This window comes from Gopherus evgoodei, chromosome 10 (assembly GCF_007399415.2).
Source record: "Gopherus evgoodei ecotype Sinaloan lineage chromosome 10, rGopEvg1_v1.p, whole genome shotgun sequence".
Classification (NCBI taxonomy): Eukaryota; Metazoa; Chordata; order Testudines; family Testudinidae; genus Gopherus; species Gopherus evgoodei.
In genome coordinates, this window is record NC_044331.1 from 697,422 (window position 1) to 722,481 (window position 25,060).

Sequence of the window (25,060 nt, forward strand, 5' to 3'; positions counted from 1 at the left end):
CCCAGGGTCACGCGGGTGGGGGCTTCAGGCGAATGGGGCCAAGAGAGAAGAGACTCCAGAGGGCCTGCTGGGCTGGGAGCACTGCTCAGTGCCCACGGTGGAGCTCCAGGGGCCGACGCCTCCCCCCCCGGCAGCAGTGGTGGCGCCCGTGGCAGGACCAGCGAGCACAGCTGGCAGCAGGCTGAAGGGTTTATTATAAACACAGGCCCCAGCGGCTCTCACCCAAAGCTGTACATCAGACAGAGCAGTGCCAGGGCACTGGGGCCAGGATGGCACCGGGCATGATTCCTGCCTGCAGGAGGAAAAGGAATGTTAGTGCACAGCTGCCTCCTCCCAGAGCCCCGGGCATTGTGCCGCCACAGGCCCCAACACCACTGCACACGTCCTTAGTCTCTGGTCATGGAAACGCCCCGCCTGCCCATGCATGCATGCCCACCCCCCAGGCACGCCCAACCTCCTGGGCACACACAGATGCGACTGCATATCCAAATAAATGGGCACGCCCAGCCCCTGGCACACGCAGACCTGACCACACGCCTAGCCCATGGGCACGCCCAGCCCCCCGGGCACATGCAGACCTGACTGTACACCCAGCCCCCCGGGAACACGCAGACACAACTGCACACCCAGCCCCCTGGGCACGCCCTGACCCCCAGCACACACTGACACGATTGCACACCCAGCCCCCTGGGCACACGCAGAGATGACTGCACACCCAGCCCCCCCCGGCATGCCCAGCCTCCCTGGCACATGCAGACATGACCGCACGTGCAGCCCACGGACATGCCCAGCCCCCCGGGAACATGCAGACACAACTGCACACACCCAGCCCCCCGGCACATGCAGACACGACCACAAGTACAGCCCATGGACACGCCCAGCCCCCCACGCACATGCAGACACAACTGCACACCCAGCCCCCCTGGCACGCCCAGCCCCCCTGGCACAAGCAGACACAACTGCACACCCAGCCCCCCTGGCACACGCAGACATGACCACATGTACAGCCCATGGGCACACCCAGTCCCCCGGGCACACGCAGACATGACTGCACACCCAGCCCCCCGGCACACGCAGACATGACTGCACACCCAGCCCCCCTGGCACACGCAGACATGATCACATGCACAGCCCACGGGCACACGCAGACACGACTGCACATCCAGCTCCCCAGGCACACGCAGACACGACTGCACACCCAGCCCCCCCGGCACACGCAGACATGATCACATGCACAGCCCACGGGCACACGCAGACACGACTGCACATCCAGCTCCCCAGGCACACGCAGACACGACTGCACACCCAGCCCCCCTGGCACACGCAGACATGACCACATGCGCAGCCCATGGGCACACGCAGACACGACTGCACATCCAGCCCCATGGGCACGCCCACCCCCTGGGCACACACATGGGGGCTGGTGCAGGTTCTGTGAGGTGGGCCCGGGAGCGCAAGAGTTGACACTTCAGCAAGGATGAGAGGCTGGGCCCAATCCTGTGGCAAGGGGTGAATCCCAGGGCAATGCCCCAGCCCTGCACTCACAGAATACGCAGGGCAGCCAGTGTGTCCTGCCGCCCAGCCCCAGGGCAGGGGGTGCCCCGGCTGTCACAGGGCGGCTGAGAGCTGGCCAGAGGGAGGGGGCAGCAGCAGAATGTGGGGCTCGGGCTCGGCAGGGAACATGCAGGAGAAGCTGTTGGGGGCAGGGGATGGGAATGGGAGCAGGGGTGGGCGAGGAGCTGAACTCTCACCTCTGCCATCCTGGGCGCCCTCCCCCTCGTACTGGGCACTGGCCACTGCTTGCCTCTGCTGGGCGCTGAGCAGCGCACGCTGCTGGGGGGTCACGGCTGAGGCCTGGGCACTGGTGAAGCCCAGCAGCTGGGCTGGGCTGAAAACCACCTGCCGGGCAGCAGCAGCATCACAGCACAGACCAGCGGGGCCAGCAGAGCTACCACAGAGCGAACCCCCCCAACTCCCTGAGCTCGGCCCACGGGGGGTCCCAGCCCCACAGCACCCCCCAAGCTCAGCCCACGGGGGCTCCCAGCCCCCCACCCCCTCTGAGCTCAGCCCACGGGGGCTCCCAGCCCCACAGCACCCCCCGAGCTCGGTCCATGGGGGGTTCCAGCCCCCTGCCTCCCGAGCTCGGCCCACGGGGGATCCCAGCCCCACAGCACCCCTCGAGCTCGACCCACGGGGGGTCCCAGCCCCACAGCACCCTGAGCTCAGCCCACAGGGGCTCCCAGCCCCACAGCACCTCCCAAACTCGACCCTCGGGGGGTCCCAGCCCCCTGCCCCCCGAGCTCGGCCCACGCGGGGCTCCCAGCCCCACAGCACCCCCCAAGCTCGGCCCATGGGGGGTCCCAGCCCCACAGCACCCCCCCAAGCTCAGCCCACGGGGGCTCCCAGCCCCCCACCCCCTCTGAGCTCAGCCCACGGGGGCTCCCACAGCCCCCCAGCACCCCTCCCTGAGCTCGGTCCCATGGGGGTTCCAAGGCCCCCTGCCTCCCGAGCTCGGACCCGGGGGATCCCAGACCCACAGTACCCCTCGAGCTCGGCCCACGGGGAGTCCCAGCCCCACAGCACGCCCCAAGCTTGACCCTCAGGGGGTCCCAGCCCCTTGCCCCCTGAGCTAGACCCATGGGGCTCCCAGCCCCCTGCCTCCTGAGCTCTGCCCACGCGGGGTCCTGGCCCCACAGCACCCCGAGCTCGACCCTCGGGGGGTCCTAGCCCCCTGCTCCCCGAGCTCGATCCACGGGGGCTCCCAGCCCCCTGCCTCCTGAGCTCTGCCCATGCAGGGTCCCAGCCCCCCACCCCCTCCGAGCTTGGCCCACGGGGGCTCCCAGCCCTATAGCACCCTCCGAGCTCGGCCCACAGGGGGTCCCAGCCCCCTGCCTCCTGAGCTCAGCCCACAGGGCGGTCCCAGCCCCCTGTCCCCCTGAGCTCAGCCCACAGGGCGGTCCCAGCCCCCTGCCTCCCAAGCTCGGCCCATGGGGGGGTCCCAGCCCCTTGCCCCCTCCTGAGCTCGGCCCATGGGGGGTCCCAGCCCCACAGCACCCGGAGCTCGGCCCACCCGAGGCTCCCAGCCCCCTGCCCCACCGAGCTCGGCCCATGGGGGGCTCCCAGCCCCCCTGTGATGGAGCAGGGAGCTGGGCAGATCTGACCTGGGAAAGTTGCCTGGGAGTTACACTGGGGATGTGAAGGAAGCTCCCTAGGCTGTAACCTGAGCCAGGAGGTGGGCTGGGAGAAGTGACACCTTCTGCCCCGGAGACTGAAGGAAGGACGAGAGGAGCAGGGGGAGGGGGAGAGAGCTGCTGGAGGAGTTTTGGGTTTGGCAGTTTGGGCTGGGGGGTGCAACGCAGGGAACCCCAAGCTGGGGTCAAACCTCCCTGCCCACTCCCCACAAGGACTTGACTGAGGAGTCCTGGCTGTGCCTGCAAGCTCTGCTTTAGCCTGCGTTCCTACTGTCCAATAAACCTCCCGTTTTACTGGCTGGCTGAGAGTCACGGGGAATCCCCGGAAGAGGGGTGCGGGGCCCCGACTCTCCCACACTCCGTGACACCTCCGCCCCCGCAAGCTTGGCCCACGGGGGTCCCAGCCCCCTACCCCCTCGAGCTTGGCCCACGGGGGGTCCCAGCCCCCTACCCCCTCGAGCTTGGCCCACAGGGGGCTCCCAGCCCCACAGCACCCCGAGCTCGGCCCACAGGATGGGTGTCAGGGAGTCACCGGGCGATGCTCTGGAACTGCTCCCCACCAAGCCAGGCAGGACTCTGGGGAGCCTCCTCTCCCTTGGAGCAGACTGTCTCCAGGGCAAGAAGCTCCCACGGCTTCACCTCCTGGGTCTCTCCTTGGAGCATTCAGCATCCTCTGCCCCTCTGTGCACTTCCCACAGCGAGTCCGCCCAGGCGGGGTCCTGGGGCAGCCATAGGGTCCTGCACCCCCACTTCGCAGTCAGACGTGACTCTCAGCCAGCCAGTAACACAGAGGTTTATTAGATGACAGGAACACGGTCTAAAACAGAGCTTGTAGGTAGCACGAATCGGACCTCTCAGCCAGGTCCATTCTGGGGCCCAGCGAGCCCGACACCCCTGTCTCCCCTCACTCCTGGTCCCCAGCCAGTTCCCAAACCAGCCCCTCCTCCTCTGCTGAGTTCCTTTCCTGGGCCAGGAGGTTACCTGGCCTCTTTGTTCTCCCCACCTTTAGCATCTCCTTGCAGGGGGGAAGGGCCCCGGCCATTAGTTTCCAGGAGACAAGAGTGTCAGGTAGAAACTGAGGCACCCACACAGTATTCAGAGGAAACATTAAGAACAGTCCCACTTCATCACAGGGGGTCCCAGCCCTCTGCCCCCCTGAGCTCAGCCCACAGGGGGGTTCCCAGCCCCCCGCTCCCCCTAAATTCTGCCCACCGGGATGATCCCAGCCCCCTACCCCCCTGAGCTCTGCCCATGGGGGGGAGATCCCAGCCCCCTGCCCATGGGGGGGAGATCCCACCCCCCACCTCCTTAGACTCGACCCCTTTGTCCCCAGTCAGAATTCGTCTCTGTGGTTCATTACACTGGAGTGAGGCCCCCGCCACATGCCGGTGCAGGAAGACGGGGTTTTGTGGGCACAAACAGCGCTGCAACTCACAGTGAATTTGGGTGCGGGGATCCCCGCGATGGCCAGCGGGGTCAGCGCCCGAATTTGCTCGGGGATGAGTGAGGACAGGGCGATGTCCTGGAGCCCAGCTGGGGAGCGACACAGAGCAGGGCTGGTTACAACCCCAGGCTCTGCCCTTGTTCTCCCCCGCCCAGCTGCCCAGCCCCAAAGGGAACTGCACCAGAGACCGGCTCGGGCTAGGTGGGCCCCATGGTCTGGTCCAGTGTGGTGGTGCTGATCAGGGCTGCACAGAGGTTCTGTGGGGCCCAGGGCAAAATCTGAAACTGAGCTTTCCCTCCCTCCAAACTACCACCCAAGGGGAGCCCCTGGAGAGTGTGTTGGGAGGTGGGTCTGAAAGGGGCCTGGCCTGCATGCACCTGCCAAGGCAGCTCCTGTCCTGTGGGCTGGACCCAGCACTCCCCCTGCAACCCAGGGTAGAGGTTCGCAGCACCACTCATGATTGGCCTGGCCACCCGTCCATCATGACGACAGAGGGGCCACCCGGCGAAACCTCAATGGTGCTGCATCCCCTGCACCAGGTCATAATGTCACCAGGTTTGGGGGCCCTGTCAAATGTCCCCTCCCACCCGTCCCCAGGGAAGCCCTCCTGGGGGCACTGACATCGCTGGGATCAGCCTTCTGGTCTGGCACTTGAAGCTGGATAAAGTCAGGCTGGAAATAAGGCCTAAATATTTCCCAATGCCTCATTAATCACTGGCACCACTGCCCAAGGGCCTGGGGGAGTCTCTACCACTGGCCAGGCTCACATCTCGATTGGGGGGTTTCTGCTCAAGGGTCATAGTTGGGCTGGTCTCTAGCCTGTGCTAGGCAGGGGGCTGGACTTGATGGGCACAACGGTCCCCTCTGGCCTGGGGATCTGGGACTCTTGAGGGGAGGGGAGTTCTACTCAGCTGGATGGAGCCAGGGGCCTGGTCTAACGTGGTGGGGGAGGTACAAGGCTAGATGGGGCATGGGTCTGAGCTGATGCAGGGGCCCAGGGTTTCCAGGCTGGATGGGGCCGTGTGTCAGAGCGTTCCAGGCTAGATGGGGCATGGGTCTGGTCTGTCATCCACCTCCTACACACAGGGGATGCGAGGAGTTGCAGGGCAATGGCCAGGCGGTTCAGAGCAGAAGGCCCATGCCCACACTCTCTCACTTCAAGGTTCTCAGCTGCCCAGTTACCCCACAGTCCCTCCCTCCCACCACCTTCCCCAGGGCCCTGCTGCCCTGCCCCACCCAGCCCCCCTCACCTGCCAGTGTTCCGATCTCAGTGAAGATTTCGGGGTCCCAGCTGCTAACGGGGCCAAACGCAGAGCAGGACGTCAGCAGCTCAGCCAGTGTCTCCAGCTGCCTCTCAGAGCAGCCAAGCCTCAGGGAGCCCACGAATGGGGCAGCCTGGCTGTGGGAGAAGGGAGCACAGCCCGCATCAGACCCATCCCCCAGTCACAGCCTCCATCCCCAACACCGACGGCCAGCTGAGACAGGGCTGGCACCCAGACACCTCCCCACCAGTGCCCCCCAGGGCTGACCCTGCTCCCCTGGACCAGCAGACACATCTCACACCCCACTGCTGGGCAACTCCCAACTGCCTCTCGCTCTCTGGCTGCTGGACTCAGAGCAGCATTAACACCTGTAAACTGGGACTCTCTGAACTCCACCTCCCAAAGGGCCCCCCCACCTGCCCTCCCCATGGCTGCTCCCCCAGTCCCAGACCTGAACTCCTGGCTGTTCAGCATCCGCATCTCGTCAGCATGGAGACCGCACAGGAGGTGGCCGAGGGCAGCCAGCTCTGGGAGTGCCAGGCCCTGCACACTCATCCTACTCTGGCGCAGAAAGCTGGAGACTATGGCTCGCATCTGGGGGGAGAGCAGCCCCCATCAGCGTAGCCCAGGGCAGCCCCCTCACCCCCCGCCAGACCCACTGTGACGAACTGGGAAAGTTCTTAATGTTTGCTCTGAATACTGTGCTGGTGCCTCAGTGTCCCCATGGCAGTTCTTAAGTATCTGGCAGAGCCAAGGGCCAGTGCACCTAAATGCCTGACCCTCTGTCTCCTAGCATCTGATGGCCTGGGCCCCTCCCCTGCAAAGGTGCCAGCTGAAGGTGTTGGAGACAAAGGGATCAGGTGACCTCCTGGCCCGGGAAAGGGGCTGAGGAGAGAGGAGGGGCTGAGGGAGGGGTTGTTAGTCTGGAGCTGGCTGGGGTCGAGGGTGGAGGGCAGACCTGGGGGTCTGGCTCACTGCCCCCCAGAATGGACCCAGCCGAGGGGTCCGGTTCGCTGTATCTACAAGCTCTGTTTTAGACCCTGTTCCTGTCATCGAATAAACCTCTGTTTTACTGGCTGGCTGAGAGTCACGTCTGACTGCAAAGTGGGGTGCAGGACCCAGTGGCTTCCCCAGGACCCTGCTGGGGTGGACTCGCTGTGGGAAGCACACGGAGGGGCAGAGGATGCTAAATGCTCCAAGGAGAGACCCAGGAGGTGAAGCTGTGTGAGCTTCTTGCCCTGAACAAGTCTGCTCCAAGGGAAAGGAGGCTCCCCAAAGTCCTGCCTGGGTTGGTGGGGAGCAGTTCTGGAGCATCGCCCGGGGACTCCGTGACAACTGGTGGCAGCGGCGGGATGTACTGCACCCCGTGAATGGCGCTGCTTGCAGTAAGTGACTGGGGAGCAGTAAAACAAAGGAGGGATAATGAGGACCAGGCGTGCTGAAGGCTCAGAGAGGGACGGTTTCAGGGGGCGGTTAACCTCTGGGAGCGTGTAACCAGCGAGAAGGACTGTTGGAGTAACGGGGTCCCCCTGAGGACTGCAGCGAGCAGTCTCAGAGGCGGAGGAGCTTGCCCCTCGACCTTGGGAGAGAGAAGGATCTTTGCAGTAGCAGGGTTCCCCGGGGGATTGCAGGAGCAGTCCCAGGGGCGGAGGAGTCTGCAGCTCGATCCTGGCAAAGAGGTGGTGATCACGAGAAGGGCTGGCACACCAGGGGTTCTTCCTGGAAACCATGGGGGAGCCAAGAGCACACAGACAGGCCTGTGAGTCCAGAGCCACTTGGGAACGGTGAAGTGATGGTCTATCACCATCTCCTTGAGAAGGACATTGTGATCCTGTGCACAAAGAGAGGATTACGCATGGGGAAATTCACCAAGGCACAGTTAATCGTGCAGTTGGAGGAGAAGCACCGCTCTGAGGAGCAGATTCCTGGCCCAGATGGGGCTACAAGAGGATCTGAGAGCAGCTGGAGCATCAGCCAGGCATCCCCGGGAGTCTGGTCCCCAATCAGACGAGGGTCTTCACGACTGGGTTCCCCATCAGGAGATTGGAGACGGATGGGATGGGAGCAGAGCCCGAGAGAGCGAGAGGACCGTGAGAGAGAGCAAGAGCCCGAGGAAAAGCTGCAGGAGAAGCAGCAGCAGCGTGGACTGGTGATGGTGGAGCAGAGAGACATAGGGGGCTGCCCAGGGGCAGTGGGGAAACACGCCTGCGAGGGCGAGACCCTGGGACAGAGAGAACTGTGGTGGTGCAGCTGCAGATGCTGAGGGACTGTGGGACCTGGGTGAAGTTCCCTGGGGTGAAGCCCCTCGCCCTGCCTATGGCCCAGATCCCTGTACAGACCCAGGAGGGGTCGGGCTGGCTGGTAGTTGGGGTTCTCCAGGATATCGGCTGGGAGGCCCTGTTGGGGGGTGACTGTCTCCCCATGGGACAGGATCCAGGCCCCGCTCCTGTAACGGCCAAGGGTTTGAATTCAAATCCAGGGAACCAATTGGCTAGGATGGAAATGGTCAGTGAAAATGCAAATGACCTGGCTGGCAGGGGGGAGGGGCTGCTGGGCTCAGGATACCTGCCTACCTGTAACCAGCCCCCTGGGGCTGAGTGGGAGGGAGAGATGCTCCCCGCCCCCCTGCACACCGGAGAGGGGGCTCACGCTGGCTCTGATGCTGTGACCAGAGCAGAGAGCTCGCTGCCTGTCCCCACTGGGACAGCAAGGGCAGCGCTGAGCACGGGGGGAGCTGAGACCCCAGCTGAGTGGGGGGACACCAGGGCAGGGCAGGTCAGCTGCCAAACAGGTTTGCCTGGTCCAGACGTGCTGCTGGGAAGTGATTACACAGCAGGGAGGGAGCTACCAGGGACAGGGCTCAGGGGGGCTGTGACCCCAGGCCAGCCAGCGAGAGAGAGCAGGTCCCAATCCCTGCCCCAGCTGCTGAATCCCAGACTGAGCTGCAGAGGGATCCCTCCTTGGAGAAGCTGAGGGAACTTGCTGGCCACAGCGCTGCAAACCCCCTTGGGGAAGGCTGCAGGGACAGAGTCCTGCAAGAGACGGGATTCCTGTACCGGGAATGGGCTCCCCAAGGGGAAGTAGAACTGGGGGGAATCGGGAGACAGCTGGTGGTGCCCCAGGAATCCACAGGGTTCTTCCCTTTCGAGCTGCTGGATGGGAGGAGAGTGAGGGGACCCCTGAACCTGGAGAGAGAGGTCAGGGATATGCTGGCTTTAGATGGGATCCAGCCATTTTACAGCCCATGGGCCTCACCCGTGGGGCTGATCCCCAAGCGAGACAGGACCCAAGCCTAGGCCTGGGGAGATTCTAGACAAGCTGAGAGGGATGGAGAACTTGGCCCTGGCAGACACTGATAACATGTGCATCTTTAGCCAGACCTGGGAGGAACAGGTGTCCCAGGTGAAGAGGGGGCTGGGCTGCCTCAAGGAGGTGGGACTGACGGTAAAAGCTGGAAAGTGCAAGGGGGGACGGCAGAGGTGTTGTGTCTGTGCCACAAAGTGGGAAGCGGCTGCCCAAGCCCAGAGCTGGCAAAGGCCAAGATGGGGGCTCTTAACCAAGGGAGCCCGAATCACAGACCAGAGTGCTGGGAAAAGACCCAATCCCAGCTTGAAGCCCAGGGGTACTGGGGTGGCAAAGGGTGTGGGCTGCATAAACGTTCCCACATGCGGCCTGCAAGTGCCATCAAGCACACCCGACCTAAGGGAGGGCGTAAGACTGGACTGTCCTGGTGTAACTGAGACCAAGGGATGGGAGAGATGCTGGGGCATCCATGGGAACCTTGGTGGGTTCGAACTTCCCCAGGTCACTGGCTGGAGTGACCTCGCTCAGTTCGGTCTCGAAGGGGGGAGAGATGTGACGAACTGGGAATGTTCTTAATGTTTTCTCTGAACACTGTGCTGGTGCCTCAGTGTCCCCATGGCAGTTCTTAAGTTTCTGGCAGAGCAATGGCCAGTGCACCTAAATGCCTGACACTCTGTCTCCTAGCAACTGATGGCCTGGGCCCCTCCCCTGCAAAGGTGCCAGCTGAAGGTGTTGGAGACAAAGGGATCAGGTGACCTCCTGGCCCGGGAAAGGGGTTGAGCAGAGAGGAGGGGCTGAGGGAGGGGTTGTTAGTCTGGAGCTGGCTGGGGTCGAGGGTGGAGGGCAGACCTGGGGGTCTGGCTCACTGTCCCCCAGAATGGACCCAGCCGAGGGGTCCGGTTCGCTGTATCTACAAGCTCTGTTTTAGACCCTGTTCCTGTCATCGAATAAACCTCTGTTTTACTGGCTGGCTGAGAGTCACGTCTGACTGCAAAGTGGGGGTGCAGGACTCTGTGGCTTTCCCAGGACCCCGCTGGGGTGGACTCGCTGTGGGAAGCACACGGAGGGGCAGAGGATGCTGAATGCTCCAAGGAGAGACCCAGGAGGTGAAGCCGTGTGAGCTTCTTGCCCTGAACAAGTCTGCTCCAAGGGAAAGGAGGCTCCCCAAAGTCCTGACTGGCTTGGTGGGGAGCAGTTCTGGAGCATCGCCCGGGGACTCCGTGACACCCACATTCAGCAGCAGCAGCAGGGCTGGGCCCCAGCCCAATCCCCATGAGCAGGGGGCTGGGCTGGGAGGCAGGCCAGGGGCTTTTGGAGCACAGAGGGGTTGGGCTCCTTGCCATGGCCCAGAGCACTGAATGAGGCCTTACCTGTCTTGCTGCCCAGCCTTCCAGGACCCCCAGGACAGAGAGGGCCCCCCAGTTGGAGAGCTCCAGCTCCTGCAGCTCCTGTTCGCTCAGCTGGGTGGCCAGTAGGCCCAGCTGCAGGACATGAACCGGCTGCAGGGGCTGGGCGGTTCCAAACAGCTGCACGGCAGGAAGGACAGCACGTTGCAAACATGGTGCCACCCCAGCATGGCTCCCCCTGTGAGCACGGCATCCCCCTGCACCACTCCCGCCTCCATAAGCACAGCTCTCCCTCCCTCATGGGCACACCTCTCCCCAGCATGGCTTCCCCTCCCCCCCCCAGTGGGCATGCCTCTCCCCAGCACGGCTCGGCTGCCCCCTCCCAGCACGACTTCCCCCCATGAGCACGGCTCCCCAGCCCCCTGATGGGTGTGGCTCCCCCCAGCATGGCTCCCCTTCCCCCCATGAGCACAGCTCTCCCTCCCCCATGGGCACACCTCCCCCCAGCATGGCTTCCCCTCCCCCCAGTGGGCATGCCTCCCCCCAGCACAGCTCGGCTCCCCCCTCCCCCTATGAGCACGGTACCCCCCAGCATGACTCCCCTCCATGAGCATGGCTCCCCATCCCCCTGACGGGCGTGGCTCCCCCCAGCATGGCTCCCCTTCCCCCCATGAGCACAGCTCTCCCTCCCCCATGGGCACATCTCCCCCCACCATGGCTTCCCCTCCCCCCAGTGGGCATGCCTCCCCCCAGCACAGCTCGGCTCCCCCCTCCCCCTATGAGCACGGTACCCCCCAGCATGACTCCCCTCCATGAGCATGGCTCCCCCCTCCCCCTGATGGGTGTGGCTCCCCCCAGCATGGCTCCCCTTCCCCCCATGAGCACAGCTCTCCCTCCCCCATGGGCACACCTCCCCCCAGCATGGCTTCCCCTCCCCCCAGTGGGCATGCCTCCCCCCAGCACAGCTCGGCTCCCCCCTCCCCCTATGAGCACGGCACCCCCCAGCATGACTCCCCTCCATGAGCCCGGCTCCCCCGAGGGGCGTGGCTCCCCCCAGCATGACTTCCCCCCATGAGCACGGCTCCCCCTCCCCCTGATGGGCACACCTCCCCCCAGCACAGCTCCCCCCCCAATGAGCATGGCTCCCCTTCCCCCCCATGGGCACACCTCCTCCCAGCATGGCTCCCCCCTCCTCCTGTGAGCACGACACCCCCCAGCGTGACTCCCCCCCCCATGAGAATGGCTCCCCATCCCCCTGATGGGCACACCTCCTCCCAGCATGGCCTCCCCGACCCCCAATGGGCACACCACCCCCCAGCATGGCTTCCCCTCCTCCCAGCATGGCTCGGCTCCCCCCCTTCCCCTGATAGGCACGGCTCCCCCCAGCATGGCTCCCCCTACCCCTGATGGGCACGGCTCCCCCCAGCACAGCTCCCCCCTCCCCCTGTAAGCACGGCACCCCCCAGCACGACTCCCCCACCATGGGCATGGCTCCCCCCCCCCCGTGATGGGCACACCTCCTCCCAGCACAGCTCCCCCACTGTGAGCATGGCTCCCCCTTCCCCCGATGGGCACACCTCCTCCCAGCATGGCTCCCCCCTTCCCCTGTGAGCACGGCACCCCCCAGCATGACTCCCCCCCCATGAGGACGGCTCCCCCTCCCCCTGATGGGCACACCTCCCCGCAGCATGGCTTCCCCTCCGCCCAGCACGGCTCGGCTCCCCCCTCCCCGATAGGCACGGCTCCCCCCAGCACAGCTCCCTCTTCCCCCTGATGGGCACGGCTCCCCCCAGCACAGCTCCCCCCTCCCCCTGTGAGCACGGCACCCCCCAGCACGACTCCTCCACCGTGAGCACGGCTCCCCCTCCCCCTAATGGGCACACCTCCCCGCAGCATGGCTTCCCCTCCGCCCAGCACGGCTCGGCTCCCCCCTTCTCCTGATAGGCACGGCTCCCCCCAGCATGGCTCCCTCCTCCCCCTGTGAGCACGGCACCTCCCAGCATGTCCCCTCCCACCCCCCCGCCATGAGCAGGCCCCTTGCAGCTCCTCTAGGTGCAGCTCCCCAAGCCAAGCCAGGCGGCTGAAGGGACATCCTGGTTCCCCTCTCCCTCCCTGCCCTGTTCTTTCGGTCCCAAGGGAGCTCCTGTGTCTCCCCAGAGGCTGGTTCTGATCCCAGCCCTGGCAGGTCTCTGTCCATGGCCAGAGTCCTGCAGAGCTCCCATTGTTAGTGGTGAAACAACCCTTGGGCTTCCCACTGTCCCTCCAGACCCTCTGCTAATGTGGGGCCTTAACGGCGCATTCCTAGAGAGCCGGGGCCAGCCCTTTGGGCCCTGCACAGAAATACCCCCCCCCATCCTAAAACAGACAAGTTCTTCTCACACAAAGCTAACGGGCGTCCCCTTCAGCTGCTCGGAGGCCTAAGCAATTGCTTAGTGGGCTTATGCCCAGCGCTGGCTCTGCACTCATCTCACCCCAGACTGACCCAGACGGCTCACGCCTGCTTCAGGAGCCGCCTCTGAACCCTTCGCTCTGTGTCTAGCAATGCAAAGCACAGAGGGAAACTGAAGCACACACAGAAATCATACAAATATTACCCAAATTCTCACATTTGACACAGCCCAGCGAGCACAGCTCCCCCGCCCCCCCCAGCGAGTGCAACCCCCTCATAAGCGCAGGTCCCCCCGTCCCCCATAAGCAGAGCTCCCCCCACCCCTCCAGCGAGCACAGCTCCCCCATCCCCCCAGCGAGCACAGCTCCCCCCCCCCAGCGAGTGCAACCCCCTCATAAGCGCAGGTCCCCCCGTCCCCCAGCGAGCACAGCTCCCGCACCCCCCCAGTGAGCGCAACCCCCTCATAAGCGCAGGTCCCCCCATCCCCCATAAGCAGAGCTCCCCCCACCCTCCCAGCGAGCGCAGCTCCCCCTGCCCCCAGCAAGCGCAGCTCCCCCATCCCCCCAGCAAGCGCAGCTCCCCCTGCCCCCAGCGAGCGCAGCTCCCCCATCCCCCCAGCGAGCGCAGCTCCCCCTGCCCCAAGCGAGTGCAACCCCCTCATAAGCGCAGGTCCCCCCATCCCCCATAAGCAGAGCTCCCCCCACCCTCCCAGCGAGCGCAGCTCCCCCTGCCCCCAGCGACCGCAGCTCCCCCCGCCCCCAGCGACCGCAGCTCCCCCATCCCCCCAGCGAGCACAGCTCCCATCGCCCCCAGCGAGCACAGCTCTCCCCCATAAGCGCAGCTCCCCCACCCCCCAGCGAGCGCAGCTCCCCCTGCCCCCCAGCGAGCGCAGCTCCCCCATCCCCCCAGCGAGCGCAGCTCCCCCCGCCCCCAGCGAGCGCAGCGCCCCCATCCCCCCAGCGAGCGCAGCGCCCCCATCCCCCCAGTGAGCGCAGCTCCCCCCGCCCCCAGCGAGCGCAGCTCCCCCATCCCCCCAGCGAGCACAGCTCCCCCCGCCCCCAGCGAGCACAGCTCCCCCCGCCCCCAGCAAGCGCAGCGCCCCCATCCCCCCAGCGAGCGCAGCTCCTCCCGCCCCCAGCGAGCACAGCTCCCCCTGCCCCCCAGCGAGCGCAGCTCCCCCATCCCCCCAGCGAGCACAGCTCCCCCTGCCCCCCAGCGAGCGCAGCTCTCCCCCATAAGCGCAGCTCCCCCCACCCCCCAGCGAGTGCAGCTCCCCCCATAAGCGCAGCTCCCCCACCCCCCAGCGAGCACAGCTCCCCCCGCCCCCCAGCGAGTGCAGCTCCCCCCATAAGCACAGCTCCCCCCACCCCCAGCGAGTGCAGCTCCCCCATAAGCGCAGCTCCCCCCTGTGACGAACTGGGAAAGTTCTTAATGTTTTCTCTGAATACTGTATTGGTGCCTCAGTGTCCCCATGGCAGTTCTTAAGTATCTGGCAGAGCAAAGGGCCAGTGCACCTAAATGCCTGACACTCTGTCTCCTAGCAACTGATGGCCTGGGCCCCCCCTCCGCAAAGGTGCCAGCTGAAGGTGTTGGAGACAAAGGGATCAGGTGACCTCCTGGCCCGGGAAAGGGGCTGAGCAGAGAGGAGGGGCTGGAGCGGAGTTAGTCAGGAGATGGCTGAGGACGAGGAGTGAAGTGCAGACGTGGGGGGTCTGGTTCACTGCCCCCCAGAATGGACCCAGCCGAGGGGTCCGGTTCGTGGTACCTACAAGCTCTGTTTTAGACCCTGTTCCTGTCATCGAATAAACCTCTGTTTTACTGGCTGGCTGAGAGTCACGTCTGACTGCAAAGTGGGGGTGCAGAACCCGGTAGCTTCCCCAGGACCCCGTTGGGGGGGACACGCTGTGGGAAGCGCACGGAGGGGCAGAGGATGCTGAATGCTCCAAGGAGAGACCCAGGAGGTGAAGCCGTGGGAGCTTCTTGCCCTGAACAAGTCTGCTCCAAGGGAGAGGAGGCTCCCCAAAGTCCTGACTGGCTTGGTGGGGAGCAGTTCCAGAGCATCGCCCGGGGACTCCGTGACACCCCCACCCTCCCAGCGAGCCCAGCTCCCCCTGCCCCCCAGCGAGTGTAGCTCTCCCCCACAAGCACAGCTCCCCCATCCCCCCAGCAAGTGCAGCTCCCCCCATAAGCGCAGCTCCCCCCACCCCCAAGCGAGCACAGCTCCTCCTGCCCCCCAGCAAGTGCAGCTCCCCCCACAAGCACATCTCCCCCCACCCCCCAGCGAGCACAGCTCTCCTCGACAAGCACAGCTCCCCCCACCCCCCAGCAAGTGCAGGTCCTCCCACAAGCACATCTCCCCCCGCCCCCCAGCGAGCACAGCTCCCCCCACCCCCCAGCGAGCACAGCTCCCCCATCCCCCCAGCGAGCGCAGCTCCCCCCACAAGCACAGCTCCCCCCACCCCCCAGCGAGCACAGCTCCTCCTGCCCCCCAGTGAGCACAGCTCCTCCTGCCCCCCAGCAAGTGCAGCTCCCCCCACATGAACAGCTCCCCCCATCCCCCAGCGAGCACAGCTCCTCCCGCCCCCCAGTGAGCACAGCTCTCCTCCACAAGCACATCTCCCCCCACCTCCCAGCAAGTGCAGCTCCCCCCACAAGCACATCTCCCCCCGCCCCCCAGCGAGCACAGCTCCCCCATCCCCCCAGCGAGCGCAGCTCCCCCCGCCCCCCAGCGAGCACAGCTCCCCCCACAAGCACAGCTCCCCCCGCCCCCCAGCGAGCGCAGCTCCCCCCACAAGCACATCTCTCCCCACCCCCCAGCGAGCACAGCTCCTCCTGCCCCCCAGCAAGTGCAGCTCCCCCCACCCCCCAGTGAGCGCAGCTCCCCCCGCCCCCCAGTGAGCACAGCTCCCCCCACAAGCACAGCTCCCCCCACCCCCCAGCGAGCGCAGCTCCCCCCACCCCCCAGCGAGCGCAGCTCCCCCCACAAGCACATCTCTCCCCGCCCCCCAGCGAGCGCAGCTCCCCCTGCCCCCCAGCGAGCACAGCTCCCCCTGCCCCCCAGCGAGCACAGCTCCCCCCACAAGCACAGCACTGAGCACTGCTGGCTGCCCCGCTGAGTGAGCCTGGATCCTCCCTCCCGCACTTGATGAGCACAGCTCCCCCCTCCGTCTCAGTGAGCTTAGAACCCACCCGTCTCCCATTCCACGCCCCACTCACACCAACGCCATCTGGGACCTAGCCACGCCAGCTCTGCCTGCCCCTGGCCCCAGCGGCTTCAGCCGGGGCTCTGGCCACACCATTTCCCCACGGCTGCAGCCCCTCTCCAGCTCACCGGCTTGGCTTTGCCCAGAGCAGCACGGAGCTGCTCAGGCGAGAGTGCAGGGTCCTGACTGATGAGACCCAGGCAGCCCTCAAAGTGGGATGGGGCCATGCTGGCGATCTGTGCCGCGCTCCAGGCCGCAGGGTAGGTGGTGCGCATGTCAGCGCAGCTGGGAACAGGGTCTGCCAAGAAGGGAGCGTAAGCGACCCTCAGCCAATGTGGTGTCATCCAACTCTGCCCTGCCCACCCCATCCCCCAGAGCCACTGCAGGGCAGGGGAGTTTGTGTGTCTGGCATTGGTGGAGCCTGCCCCTGGGGTGGGGACCTGCCCTGGGTGGGAAGGACACACGGAGATGACACTGCGCTGGGGTGGGTGGGGCTTCCCCCAGGGAGGACACAGAGATGGCACTGCACTGGGGTGGGTGGGGCTGCCCCCGGGGAGGACACAGAGATGGCACTGCACTGGGGTGGGTGGGGCTGCCCCCGGGGAGGACACACGGAGATGGCACTGCACTGGGGTGGGTGGGGCTGCCCCCAGGGAGGACACAGAGATGGCACTGCACTGGGGTGGGTGGGGCTGCCCCCGGGGAGGACACAGAGATGGCACTGCACTGGGGTGGGTGGGGCTGCCCCCAGGGAGGACACAGAGATGGCACTGCACTGGGGTGGGTGGGGCTGCCCCCGGGGAGGACACACGGAGATGGCACTGCACTGGGGTGGGTGGAGCTGCCCCCGGGGAGGACACAGAGATGGCACTGCACTGGGGTGGGTGGGGCTGCCCCCAGGGAGGACACACGGAGATGGCACTGCACTGGGGTGGGTGGGGCTGCCCCCGGGGAGGACACAGAGATGGCACTGCACTGGGGTGGGTGGGGCTGCCCCCGGGAGGACACAGAGATGGCACTGCGCTGGGGTGGGTGGGGCTGCCCCCGGGAGGACACAGAGATGGCACTGCGCTGGGGTGGGTGGGGCTGCCCCCAGGGAGGACACACGGAGATGGCACTGCACTGGGGTGGGTGGAGCTTCCCCCGGGGAGGACACAGAGATAGTGCTGGAGAGGGGGCCTGCCCTAGGTGGGGAGGACACATGGAGATGGCGCCGCACTGGGGTAAGGTGGGGGACCGCCCCAAAGGGGAAGCACACGGGGAGAAGGCATCTCCTGGGGTGGGCTGCTCGGGAGGCAGGAAAGATGATGGTACTGTGCTGGGGGAGGAGGGATGGGCCAAGCACTGGCACTGCAGGTGAGGCTGTGTGACCCTGCAATCCCACCTTGTGCCCCCACCGGGCTGCTCCTCACCAGCCAGGCCACCAGTGCCTCCTTCCGGCTCCTCAAGCTTCCCTGGGCACCAGGGGATTGGCACAGCCGGCCTGGCTCGCTCTGCTCCCAGTCCTGCTGGCTCTGCAGCAGCTGCTCCAGGGTGTCTCTGCTCCGCACCTCCTGGAAACAGGAGAGTGAGCAGGGCTGAGCGTGGAGCTTGCCGCCAGCACTCACCTGAAGGAGGCCTGGATAGTGTGGGGCACACGGGGGGCACAGGACATGTGGGTGAAGGGGATGGCAGGACACGGCACAGCATGGGGGGTGGGGCACAGCACAGCTTGGGGGTGGGCCCCAGCACAAGATGCGTGGGGAGTGGAAGGGCAGGGCAGCCTGGTCAGTGTGGGATGGGTGGAGGGACAGGGTGATGGGGCAACAAGCTGAGGCACAGGCATGGCGGCCAGACCCAGGAGGATTGGAGGGACGGGCAGACAGACGGGCAGGGCGACGGGGCGCTGGAGGAACGGAGGGATGGGCAGAGGGACAAGGCATAGGAGGATTGGAGGGATAGTCGGACAGACGGGCAGGGCGACGGGGCGCTGGAGGAACAGAGGGATGGGCAGAGGGACAAGGCATAGGAGGATTGGAGGGATAGTCGGACAGACGGGCAGGGCGACGGGCCGCTGGAGGAACGGAGGGATGGGCAGAGGGACAAGGCATAGGAGGATTGGAGGGACAGGCGGACAGACAGGCAGGGCGACGAGGCGCTGGAGGAACGGAGGGATGGGCAGAGGGACAAGGTATAGGAGGATTGGAGGGATAGTCGGACAGACGGGCAGGGCGACGGGGCGCTGGAGGAACAGAGGGATGGGCAGAGGGACAAGGCATAGGAGGATTGGAGGGATAGTCGGACAGACGGGCAGGGCGATGGGGCGCTGGAGGAACGGAGGGATGGGCAGAGGGACAAGGCATAGGAGGATTGGAGGGACGGGCAGACAGACGGGCAGGGCGACGGGGCGCTGGAGGAACAGAGGGATGGGCAGAGGGACAAGGCATAGGAGGATTGGAGGGATAGTCGGACAGACGGGCAGGGCGACGGGGCGCTGGAGGAACAGAGGGATGGGCAGAGGGACAAGGCATAGGAGGATTGGAGGGACGGGCAGACAGACGGGCAGGGCGATGGGGCGCTGGAGGAACAGAGGGATGGGCAGAGGGACAAGGCATAGGAGGATTGGAGGGATAGTCGGACAGACGGGCAGGGCGATGGGGCGCTGGAGGAACGGAGGGATGGGCAGAGGGACAAGGTATAGGAGGATTGGAGGGACGGGCAGACAGACGGGCAGGGCGACGGGGCGCTGGAGGAACAGAGGGATGGGCAGAGGGACAAGGCATAGGAGGATTGGAGGGATAGTCGGACAGACGGGCAGGGCAACGGGGCGCTGGAGGAACGGAGGGATGGGCAGAGGGACAAGGCATAGGAGGATTGGAGGGATAGTCAGACAGACAGGCAGGGCGACGGGCTGCTGGAGGAACGGAGGGATGGGCAGAGGGACAAGGCATAGGAGGATTGGAGGGACAGGCAGACAGACGGGCAGGGCGACAGGGTGGAGGGAAGGGCAGAGGCATGGGAAGAATGGAGGGACAGGCGGACAGGGCGACAGCGCAGAAGGACGGGGTGTGGCGTGAGGACCCTGGTCTCACCCTCGGGATGAGCCGGATGCTCTCCACCGGTAGCAGGAACACCAGGCGTCCCAGCTGCTGCACGTCCAGGAGGCTCCAGCGCTGCGGCGGGCTGCAAGGGAAGAGCAGGGTGAGGCAGGAAAGGGCAGCGAGTGGTGCCAGAGCCAGTTGCGAAGGGCTGGGTCCTGCCTTACCCCAGCACCCGCCCTGTCAGCAGCAGCCTCCCCAGCTCCTCAGCAAACCCCTCTGCCAGGCAGGCCCCTTGCAGCTCCTCCAGACGCAGCAGCAGGCTCTCGGGCTGGATGCGGGCAGCAGCCTCCTGGCCCAGGAACCCCAGCAGTGGGCCCAGAAGGTCCAGCACCTCACCTGGGATCTCGGTCTCGGCCGGCGCTTGCTGGCAGGAGAGGGAGAGGAGTGGGTAAGGCCCTGCCCTGCCTGCAGCTGCGCACCGCAGACCCCTTGTCACGGAGTCCCCGGGCCATGCTCTGGAACTGCTCCCCACCAAGCCAGTCAGGACTTTGGGGAGCCTCCTCTCCCTTGGAGCAGACTGTCTCCAGGGCAGGAAGCTCACACGGCTTCACCTCCTGGGTCTGACCTTGGAGCATTCAGCATCCTCTGCCCCTCCGTGCGCTTCCCCCAGCGAGTCCATACCAGCGGGGTCCTGGGAAGCCACAGGGTCCTGCATCCCCTACTTTGCAGTCAGACGTGACTCTCAGCCAGCCAGTAACACAGAGGTTTATTTAGATGACAGGAACACAGTCCAAAACAGGTCTTGCCGGTACAGACAACAGGACCCCCTTTAGTTAAGTCCATCTGGGGCCCCCAGGGAGGCCACTGACCCGTTGGGAAGCCCAAGCCCCATCAGGGCTTCCCTCCATTTCCCAGCCAGCTCCAAAACTGAAAAACCCTCCAGCCTCTCACTCTGCCTTCCCACAGCTCCTCCTCCAGCCTTTGTCCAGTGTCCCTGGCAGAGGTGTCAACTGGCCTTCAACCCCCATCCTGGGTTCTCAGGTGACATGCTCAGGTATCCTCCCTTCCCCAAGGAAGCCGTCCCAGCACAACTCCCCTGCAAGCTTCCCAGGTCAATGCTCCCCACTCAGCATTCACAGAACATTCCCACTTCGTCACACCCCTCCCCTCCTTACCAGGAGGCCCAGGGCCCTGTGGGCCAGGGCAGCCCTGCGGTGGGGTGGTAGCATCAGCAGGCTCTGGGGGTGGTTGCTCACATAGTTTAGAATCAGCCTGACTGAGTCGTTGGGCAGTTTGTCCACAAGCGTCACCCTGAAAGAGTCAGAGATGCCTCAGCGTGGCTGGCAGGGCCTGGGGGGGCAGGGTCTGGGGGTGGGAAAGGCCCGGGGCGGCAGGGCCCATGATGGTCCAGGGCAGAGCCGGGCAAGGAAACGGGCCAAGGATACAGCAGGGCAGGGTATGAGGCAGGGCAGGACTCAGGTTGGGGGGGGGGGTGCAGCAAGGCCAGGCAAGGGGTAGAGGGTAGGGGCGGGACCCAGAAGTTCAGGGTCCGGGGAGGGTGGTGCAGGGCCCAGCAGGCACCCAGGAAATGCCCTCTGCCCTGACATGCCCGACTAGCAGGGCCAAGGGGTGGGGCTACCCCATCACAGAGCCTCCGGGCCCCGCCCCCTCAGTGGGGTCTGTCACACTCCCCTTCTGGCTCCCACCAGGCTGCTATGAAGGGACCCAACCACTAGGTCCCTGGGCGGTTCAGGCCTCCCGGACCTAACCGGAGTCCAGCCCCCAGGGTCTGGGGTGCCCAGCAGAGCCACTGTCCAGCCCTTCTGAGCGCTGGGACTCGCATTCTTGGCTCTGATATAGGGTTACCAGCTGGCAACTGTGAAGAGGGTAATAGGTGCCAAAAAACGGGACTGTCTCTTTAAAAATAGCAAAGAATCCTGTGGCACCTTACAGACTAACAGACGTTTTGGAGCCTGAGCTTTCGTGGGTGAATACCCACTTCCTCAGATGCATGTAGTGGAAATTTCCAGGGGCAGGTATATATATGCAAGCAAGCTAGAGATCATTACCCCTGGAAATTTCCACTACATGTGTAAGCAGAGCCGCTGGCGGAGTGGAGCAGTTTGTGGGGACAGCTGGAGCGGATCGGCTGGCAGAGCGGCTGGCAGAGCGGAGTAGCTGTGAGACGGGTGGAGTGGCCCACAGAGCGAGCAGAGCCGAGCAGTTTGCAGGGACAACTGGAGCAGCCCACAGTACAGCTGGTGGAGCAGAGCAGCTGCTGGAGCGGAGCAGTTTCTGAGGACGGCTGGAGGAGCAGAGTGGAGCGGCTGGTAAAGCGGAGCAGTTCATGGAGAAGGTGGGAGCAGAACCCACGGAGAGGCAGGGCAGGTGGCCCCGGACCATGAAAGGTGCCCCTTTCTACCAGGCTGGGGGGGGAGGCCTCTGCAGATAGACTCTCGAACTTTGGGGCTGCACTGACCCAGGACAGAGACTTTTGGGACTGTGGGTGATTTGGGGGTTGCTGGACTCAAGAGCCCAGGAAAGAGGACACAGCCCAATTTCCTGGGGTGGGTCTTTGCTCACGGTTTGGTCTATGAACTCTAGTTGAGGTGTTTTTCCCAATTTAGTGTTTGTTGTTTATCTCATGTATTAAATCTTTTCTGCTACACCAAGACTCTGTGCTTGCGAGAGGGGAAGCATTGCCTCTTTGAGGCGCCTAGGGGTGTGTGTAAGATTTTCCCAGGTCACTGGGTGGGGGCTCGAGCTGGTTTGGCATTGGGTTATTGAAACGGAACCCCTGGATACTGAACCCGGCCCTTGTTGCTGCCAACTCAGAGGGGCAGAAGGGTTACACATGCATCTGAGGAAGTGGGTATTCACCCACGAAAGCTCATGCTCCAAAACGTCTGTTAGTCTATAAGGTACCACAGGATTCTTTGCTGCTTTTACAGATCCAGACTAACACGGCTACCCCTCTGATACTTGACACCTTTAAAAATAGGACATCTGGTCACCCTACTCTGCTGGCTCAGACTCAGTGGCCCTGGGAACCGAGCGCCAAGAGCAGAGATGTGTTGGGCTTTGTGTCCGTGTGTGTCTGTGCTCGTTCATCCTCACCAGGCCGCCCTCTGGGGCGACCTCCAGCAGGGGTCTGCAGCCAGCGCTGCACGTGGGAGCCAGGCACCTGGCCAGACTGCGGATCTGCACTGGGACCCTGCAGGTTTGAACTCCCCAGCTCACAGCAGGGGGCTCCCAATCAGCTCTGTGACACCGAGCAGGGGTCCCAGTGCAGGGGCTACCCATGCATAGCTGACAGGGGTCCTGGTGAGAGCGGGGAGGGGTACCCAGGTGGGAGGGGAAGGGGGACCCATGACCAGTTCAGTGCCCGAGTGACACAGCCCGCTCTCCCTGCAGCTGTTAATGCCCCACGGCAGCAGGCAGGTGCGCTGGCAGGACAACCTACGGTAAATCCATGAGGAACTTGGGTCCCAGCCACACCAGCTCCTCCCTGGAGAGTCCCGGCCGCCTGCGGACTTCCTCCCAGACACACCACCTCTGAGGACACAAAGTGAGGCTAGGCAGAGGAGATACACAGTCTCGCCTGGACCCAGCTAGGGCAGGGGTCCACAACGCATGGCTCAGAGCGAGGCTGGGGGTGCCATGACAGTGCAGGGGGCACCGGACGTCCAGGCCAGGGTCACAGCGAGCGATTCGTTCCTTACCAGGCTTTCAGGCAGGCCGCTGGGACATGCATAGAGAACCCGGAGAACCCCCAGAAAATCCGCCCTCCGACTGAACTGCTGCAGGCGGGCACAGCCCATGCCAGCTGCCAGAGTCCCCAGCGCCCTGCCAAGGGGACAGCGTTAGACAGCACCTCGTCCACCACCCCACTCACGCAGAGCCAGCCCCAGCGGGTCCAGACGCTTGGGCTAGGCTCTGCCATGGTGACTCACCGAATCGTATCCTGGCTCACGTTGGTGCCCGCTTCAACCTTCCTCCAGAGGAACTGGGCCTGTGGAGAAGCAGGGAGGGGAGGGGTCAGCCAGGCACAGCAGCCCAGAGGCCTCCGCCCCCGGGAGCTCAGTTCCTTCCTCCAAACCTGGCAACAGCATGTTACCTGCTGCTGGGACCAGGGCAGCTCCCAGAACCGGCCCCTCTGCCCCAGCAGAGTCGCTGCGTCCAGGTGCAGGAGTTTGAGGGGCACAAAGGGCAAGAGGCAGTCTGGCCAGATGCTCCGGGCCTGCTGCTCATGGCTGAGCCTCTGCAAGGGAGACAGAGCCTGTGACACAGGAGAACATGGCACCATGGACCTGGTGGGCAGAGCGAGAGCCAAGTCCTGTAGCATAGGGAGCTGGGCTCGGCACTGCTGTCCATGCAAACCCCTCAATACCCCCCAGGTCCTGCCCACTCTGCACCTTGAGTGCCCCGACCTCTGCCCCCCAGCCCAAGGTTCCCAGACCCCAACTGCCCTCAGCCCCCGCTCCAGCCCACAGGCCACCTAGTACCTGCAGCAGGGCTGCCTTCTGGGGGGCCGAGAGCAGAGGCAGAGCGGTGGCCAGGCATTCACACCCCTGGGCCAGGGTGGGAGTGGGAATGGCCTGGAGGGACTCGGGCCCAAGGCCTGGCAGCAGGGGGCACAGGCTGCTCGCCAAACCCTCCGTCACCTGCCAGGCAAACAGAGGAGGAGATTCGGAGCAGAGAGGGGTGAGGCTGGGGGGCCCATCCCAGAGCCAGGAATGGGTGGGCTCAGGGGGGCAAGGGGGCTGTGCCCAGAGTAGGGAGAGCTGGAGGGGGCATAGGGGACTGTGCCCAGAGCAGGGGGGGCATAGAGGGCTGTGCCCACAGCAGGGGGCCTGGGGGGGCATAGGGGGCTGCGACCAGAGCAGGGAGGGCTGGGGGGGCAAGGGGGCTGTGCCCAGAGCAGGGAGGGGCTGGGGGAATAGAGGGGGTGGTTCCCAGAGCAGGGAGGGGCTGGGGGGGATATAGGGGGCGGTTCCCAGAGCAGGGAGGGCTGGGTGGGGGCATAGGGGGCTGTGCCCACAGCAGGGAGGGCTGGGGGGGCATAGGGAGCTTTGCCAACAGCAGGGGGGCTGGGGGGCATAGAGGGCTGTACCCACAATGGGGGGAGTCTGGGGGCCTGAGGAGCAGTGGGGGAGCCTTGGGGTGGAAGACCACTACCAAAGCAGAGGGAAATGTTAACAGGGCATGAGAGAGGGGGGCACCACATCTCGGGCTGCGGACACTGGGCCCCTCCCACCCTGCAGACCACTGCAGGGGTCGGGGCGGCTGTTCTGGGGAGAGCGCCCCACTCACGTTCTCGGTCCGGACAGCCTGTGTGAGCAGCACAGATGCCTGGAAGAGAAGATGACACTGTGAAGAGGTGGGAGCCAGAACCCCAGCCTGGGGCTGCGGGCCAGGCCAGGGGCAGGTTACAGGGCGGGGACCCCTGCACAGCCCTGTGGCATCAGGGTCTGTATGTGGCTGCCCAGGATGCACCCTTGGGTGGCTTGGCAGGGCCACTGGCATGTGTGACAAAGTGGGAATTTTCTATAATACTGGTTTGAAACCGATATGTGCCTTAGTTTCCCCTGTATTTGACATGGCTACCGGGGCAGTGGGGGCTGTCTGCTCTCAGGGCAGGCAGAGAGACAGGGTATGAATGTCACCTCGCTTGCTGAGCCCCACCTCGTCTCCATGCAAACCCAATCGCCAGGTCACTGGCATGGACCCCAAGGGAGCTGGAGTTCCCCACAAAGTGCCAGCACGAGCCTGAAGGCCAGGGAAGGAGTGAGGACAGGAGCTGGCTGCCGGAGGGAGTCAGGGCTCTCACCGGGGATCTGACGAAGGAGCTTGTCTCTCCTTCCAACACTCCAGCTGCCCAGCTGTGCCCCTGCAGCGCTTC

At 64.9% G+C, this 25,060-nt stretch overlaps 1 protein-coding gene across 1 annotated transcript in view; it reads right to left on the minus strand.

Moving 5' to 3' along the window:
• Nucleotides 1-218: 218 nt before the first annotated feature.
• STRC (stereocilin) overlaps nucleotides 219-25,060 on the minus strand; it is a 39,883-nt gene continuing 15,041 nt past the window's right edge. The window contains exons 12-28 of the mRNA XM_030578177.1: nucleotides 24,472-24,510; nucleotides 23,664-23,822; nucleotides 23,276-23,419; nucleotides 23,112-23,170; nucleotides 22,881-23,004; nucleotides 22,622-22,713; nucleotides 20,334-20,469; nucleotides 19,383-19,582; nucleotides 19,210-19,300; nucleotides 17,523-17,691; nucleotides 16,267-16,436; nucleotides 10,571-10,726; nucleotides 6,349-6,491; nucleotides 5,886-6,034; nucleotides 4,627-4,724; nucleotides 1,752-1,899; nucleotides 219-292 (exon numbers count right to left, since the gene is read on the minus strand). Of these exons, the coding sequence (XP_030434037.1) occupies nucleotides 219-292; nucleotides 1,752-1,899; nucleotides 4,627-4,724; nucleotides 5,886-6,034; nucleotides 6,349-6,491; nucleotides 10,571-10,726; nucleotides 16,267-16,436; nucleotides 17,523-17,691; nucleotides 19,210-19,300; nucleotides 19,383-19,582; nucleotides 20,334-20,469; nucleotides 22,622-22,713; nucleotides 22,881-23,004; nucleotides 23,112-23,170; nucleotides 23,276-23,419; nucleotides 23,664-23,822; nucleotides 24,472-24,510 (2,151 nt within the window). The remainder of the gene's footprint in view (nucleotides 293-1,751; nucleotides 1,900-4,626; nucleotides 4,725-5,885; nucleotides 6,035-6,348; nucleotides 6,492-10,570; nucleotides 10,727-16,266; nucleotides 16,437-17,522; nucleotides 17,692-19,209; nucleotides 19,301-19,382; nucleotides 19,583-20,333; nucleotides 20,470-22,621; nucleotides 22,714-22,880; nucleotides 23,005-23,111; nucleotides 23,171-23,275; nucleotides 23,420-23,663; nucleotides 23,823-24,471; nucleotides 24,511-25,060) is intronic.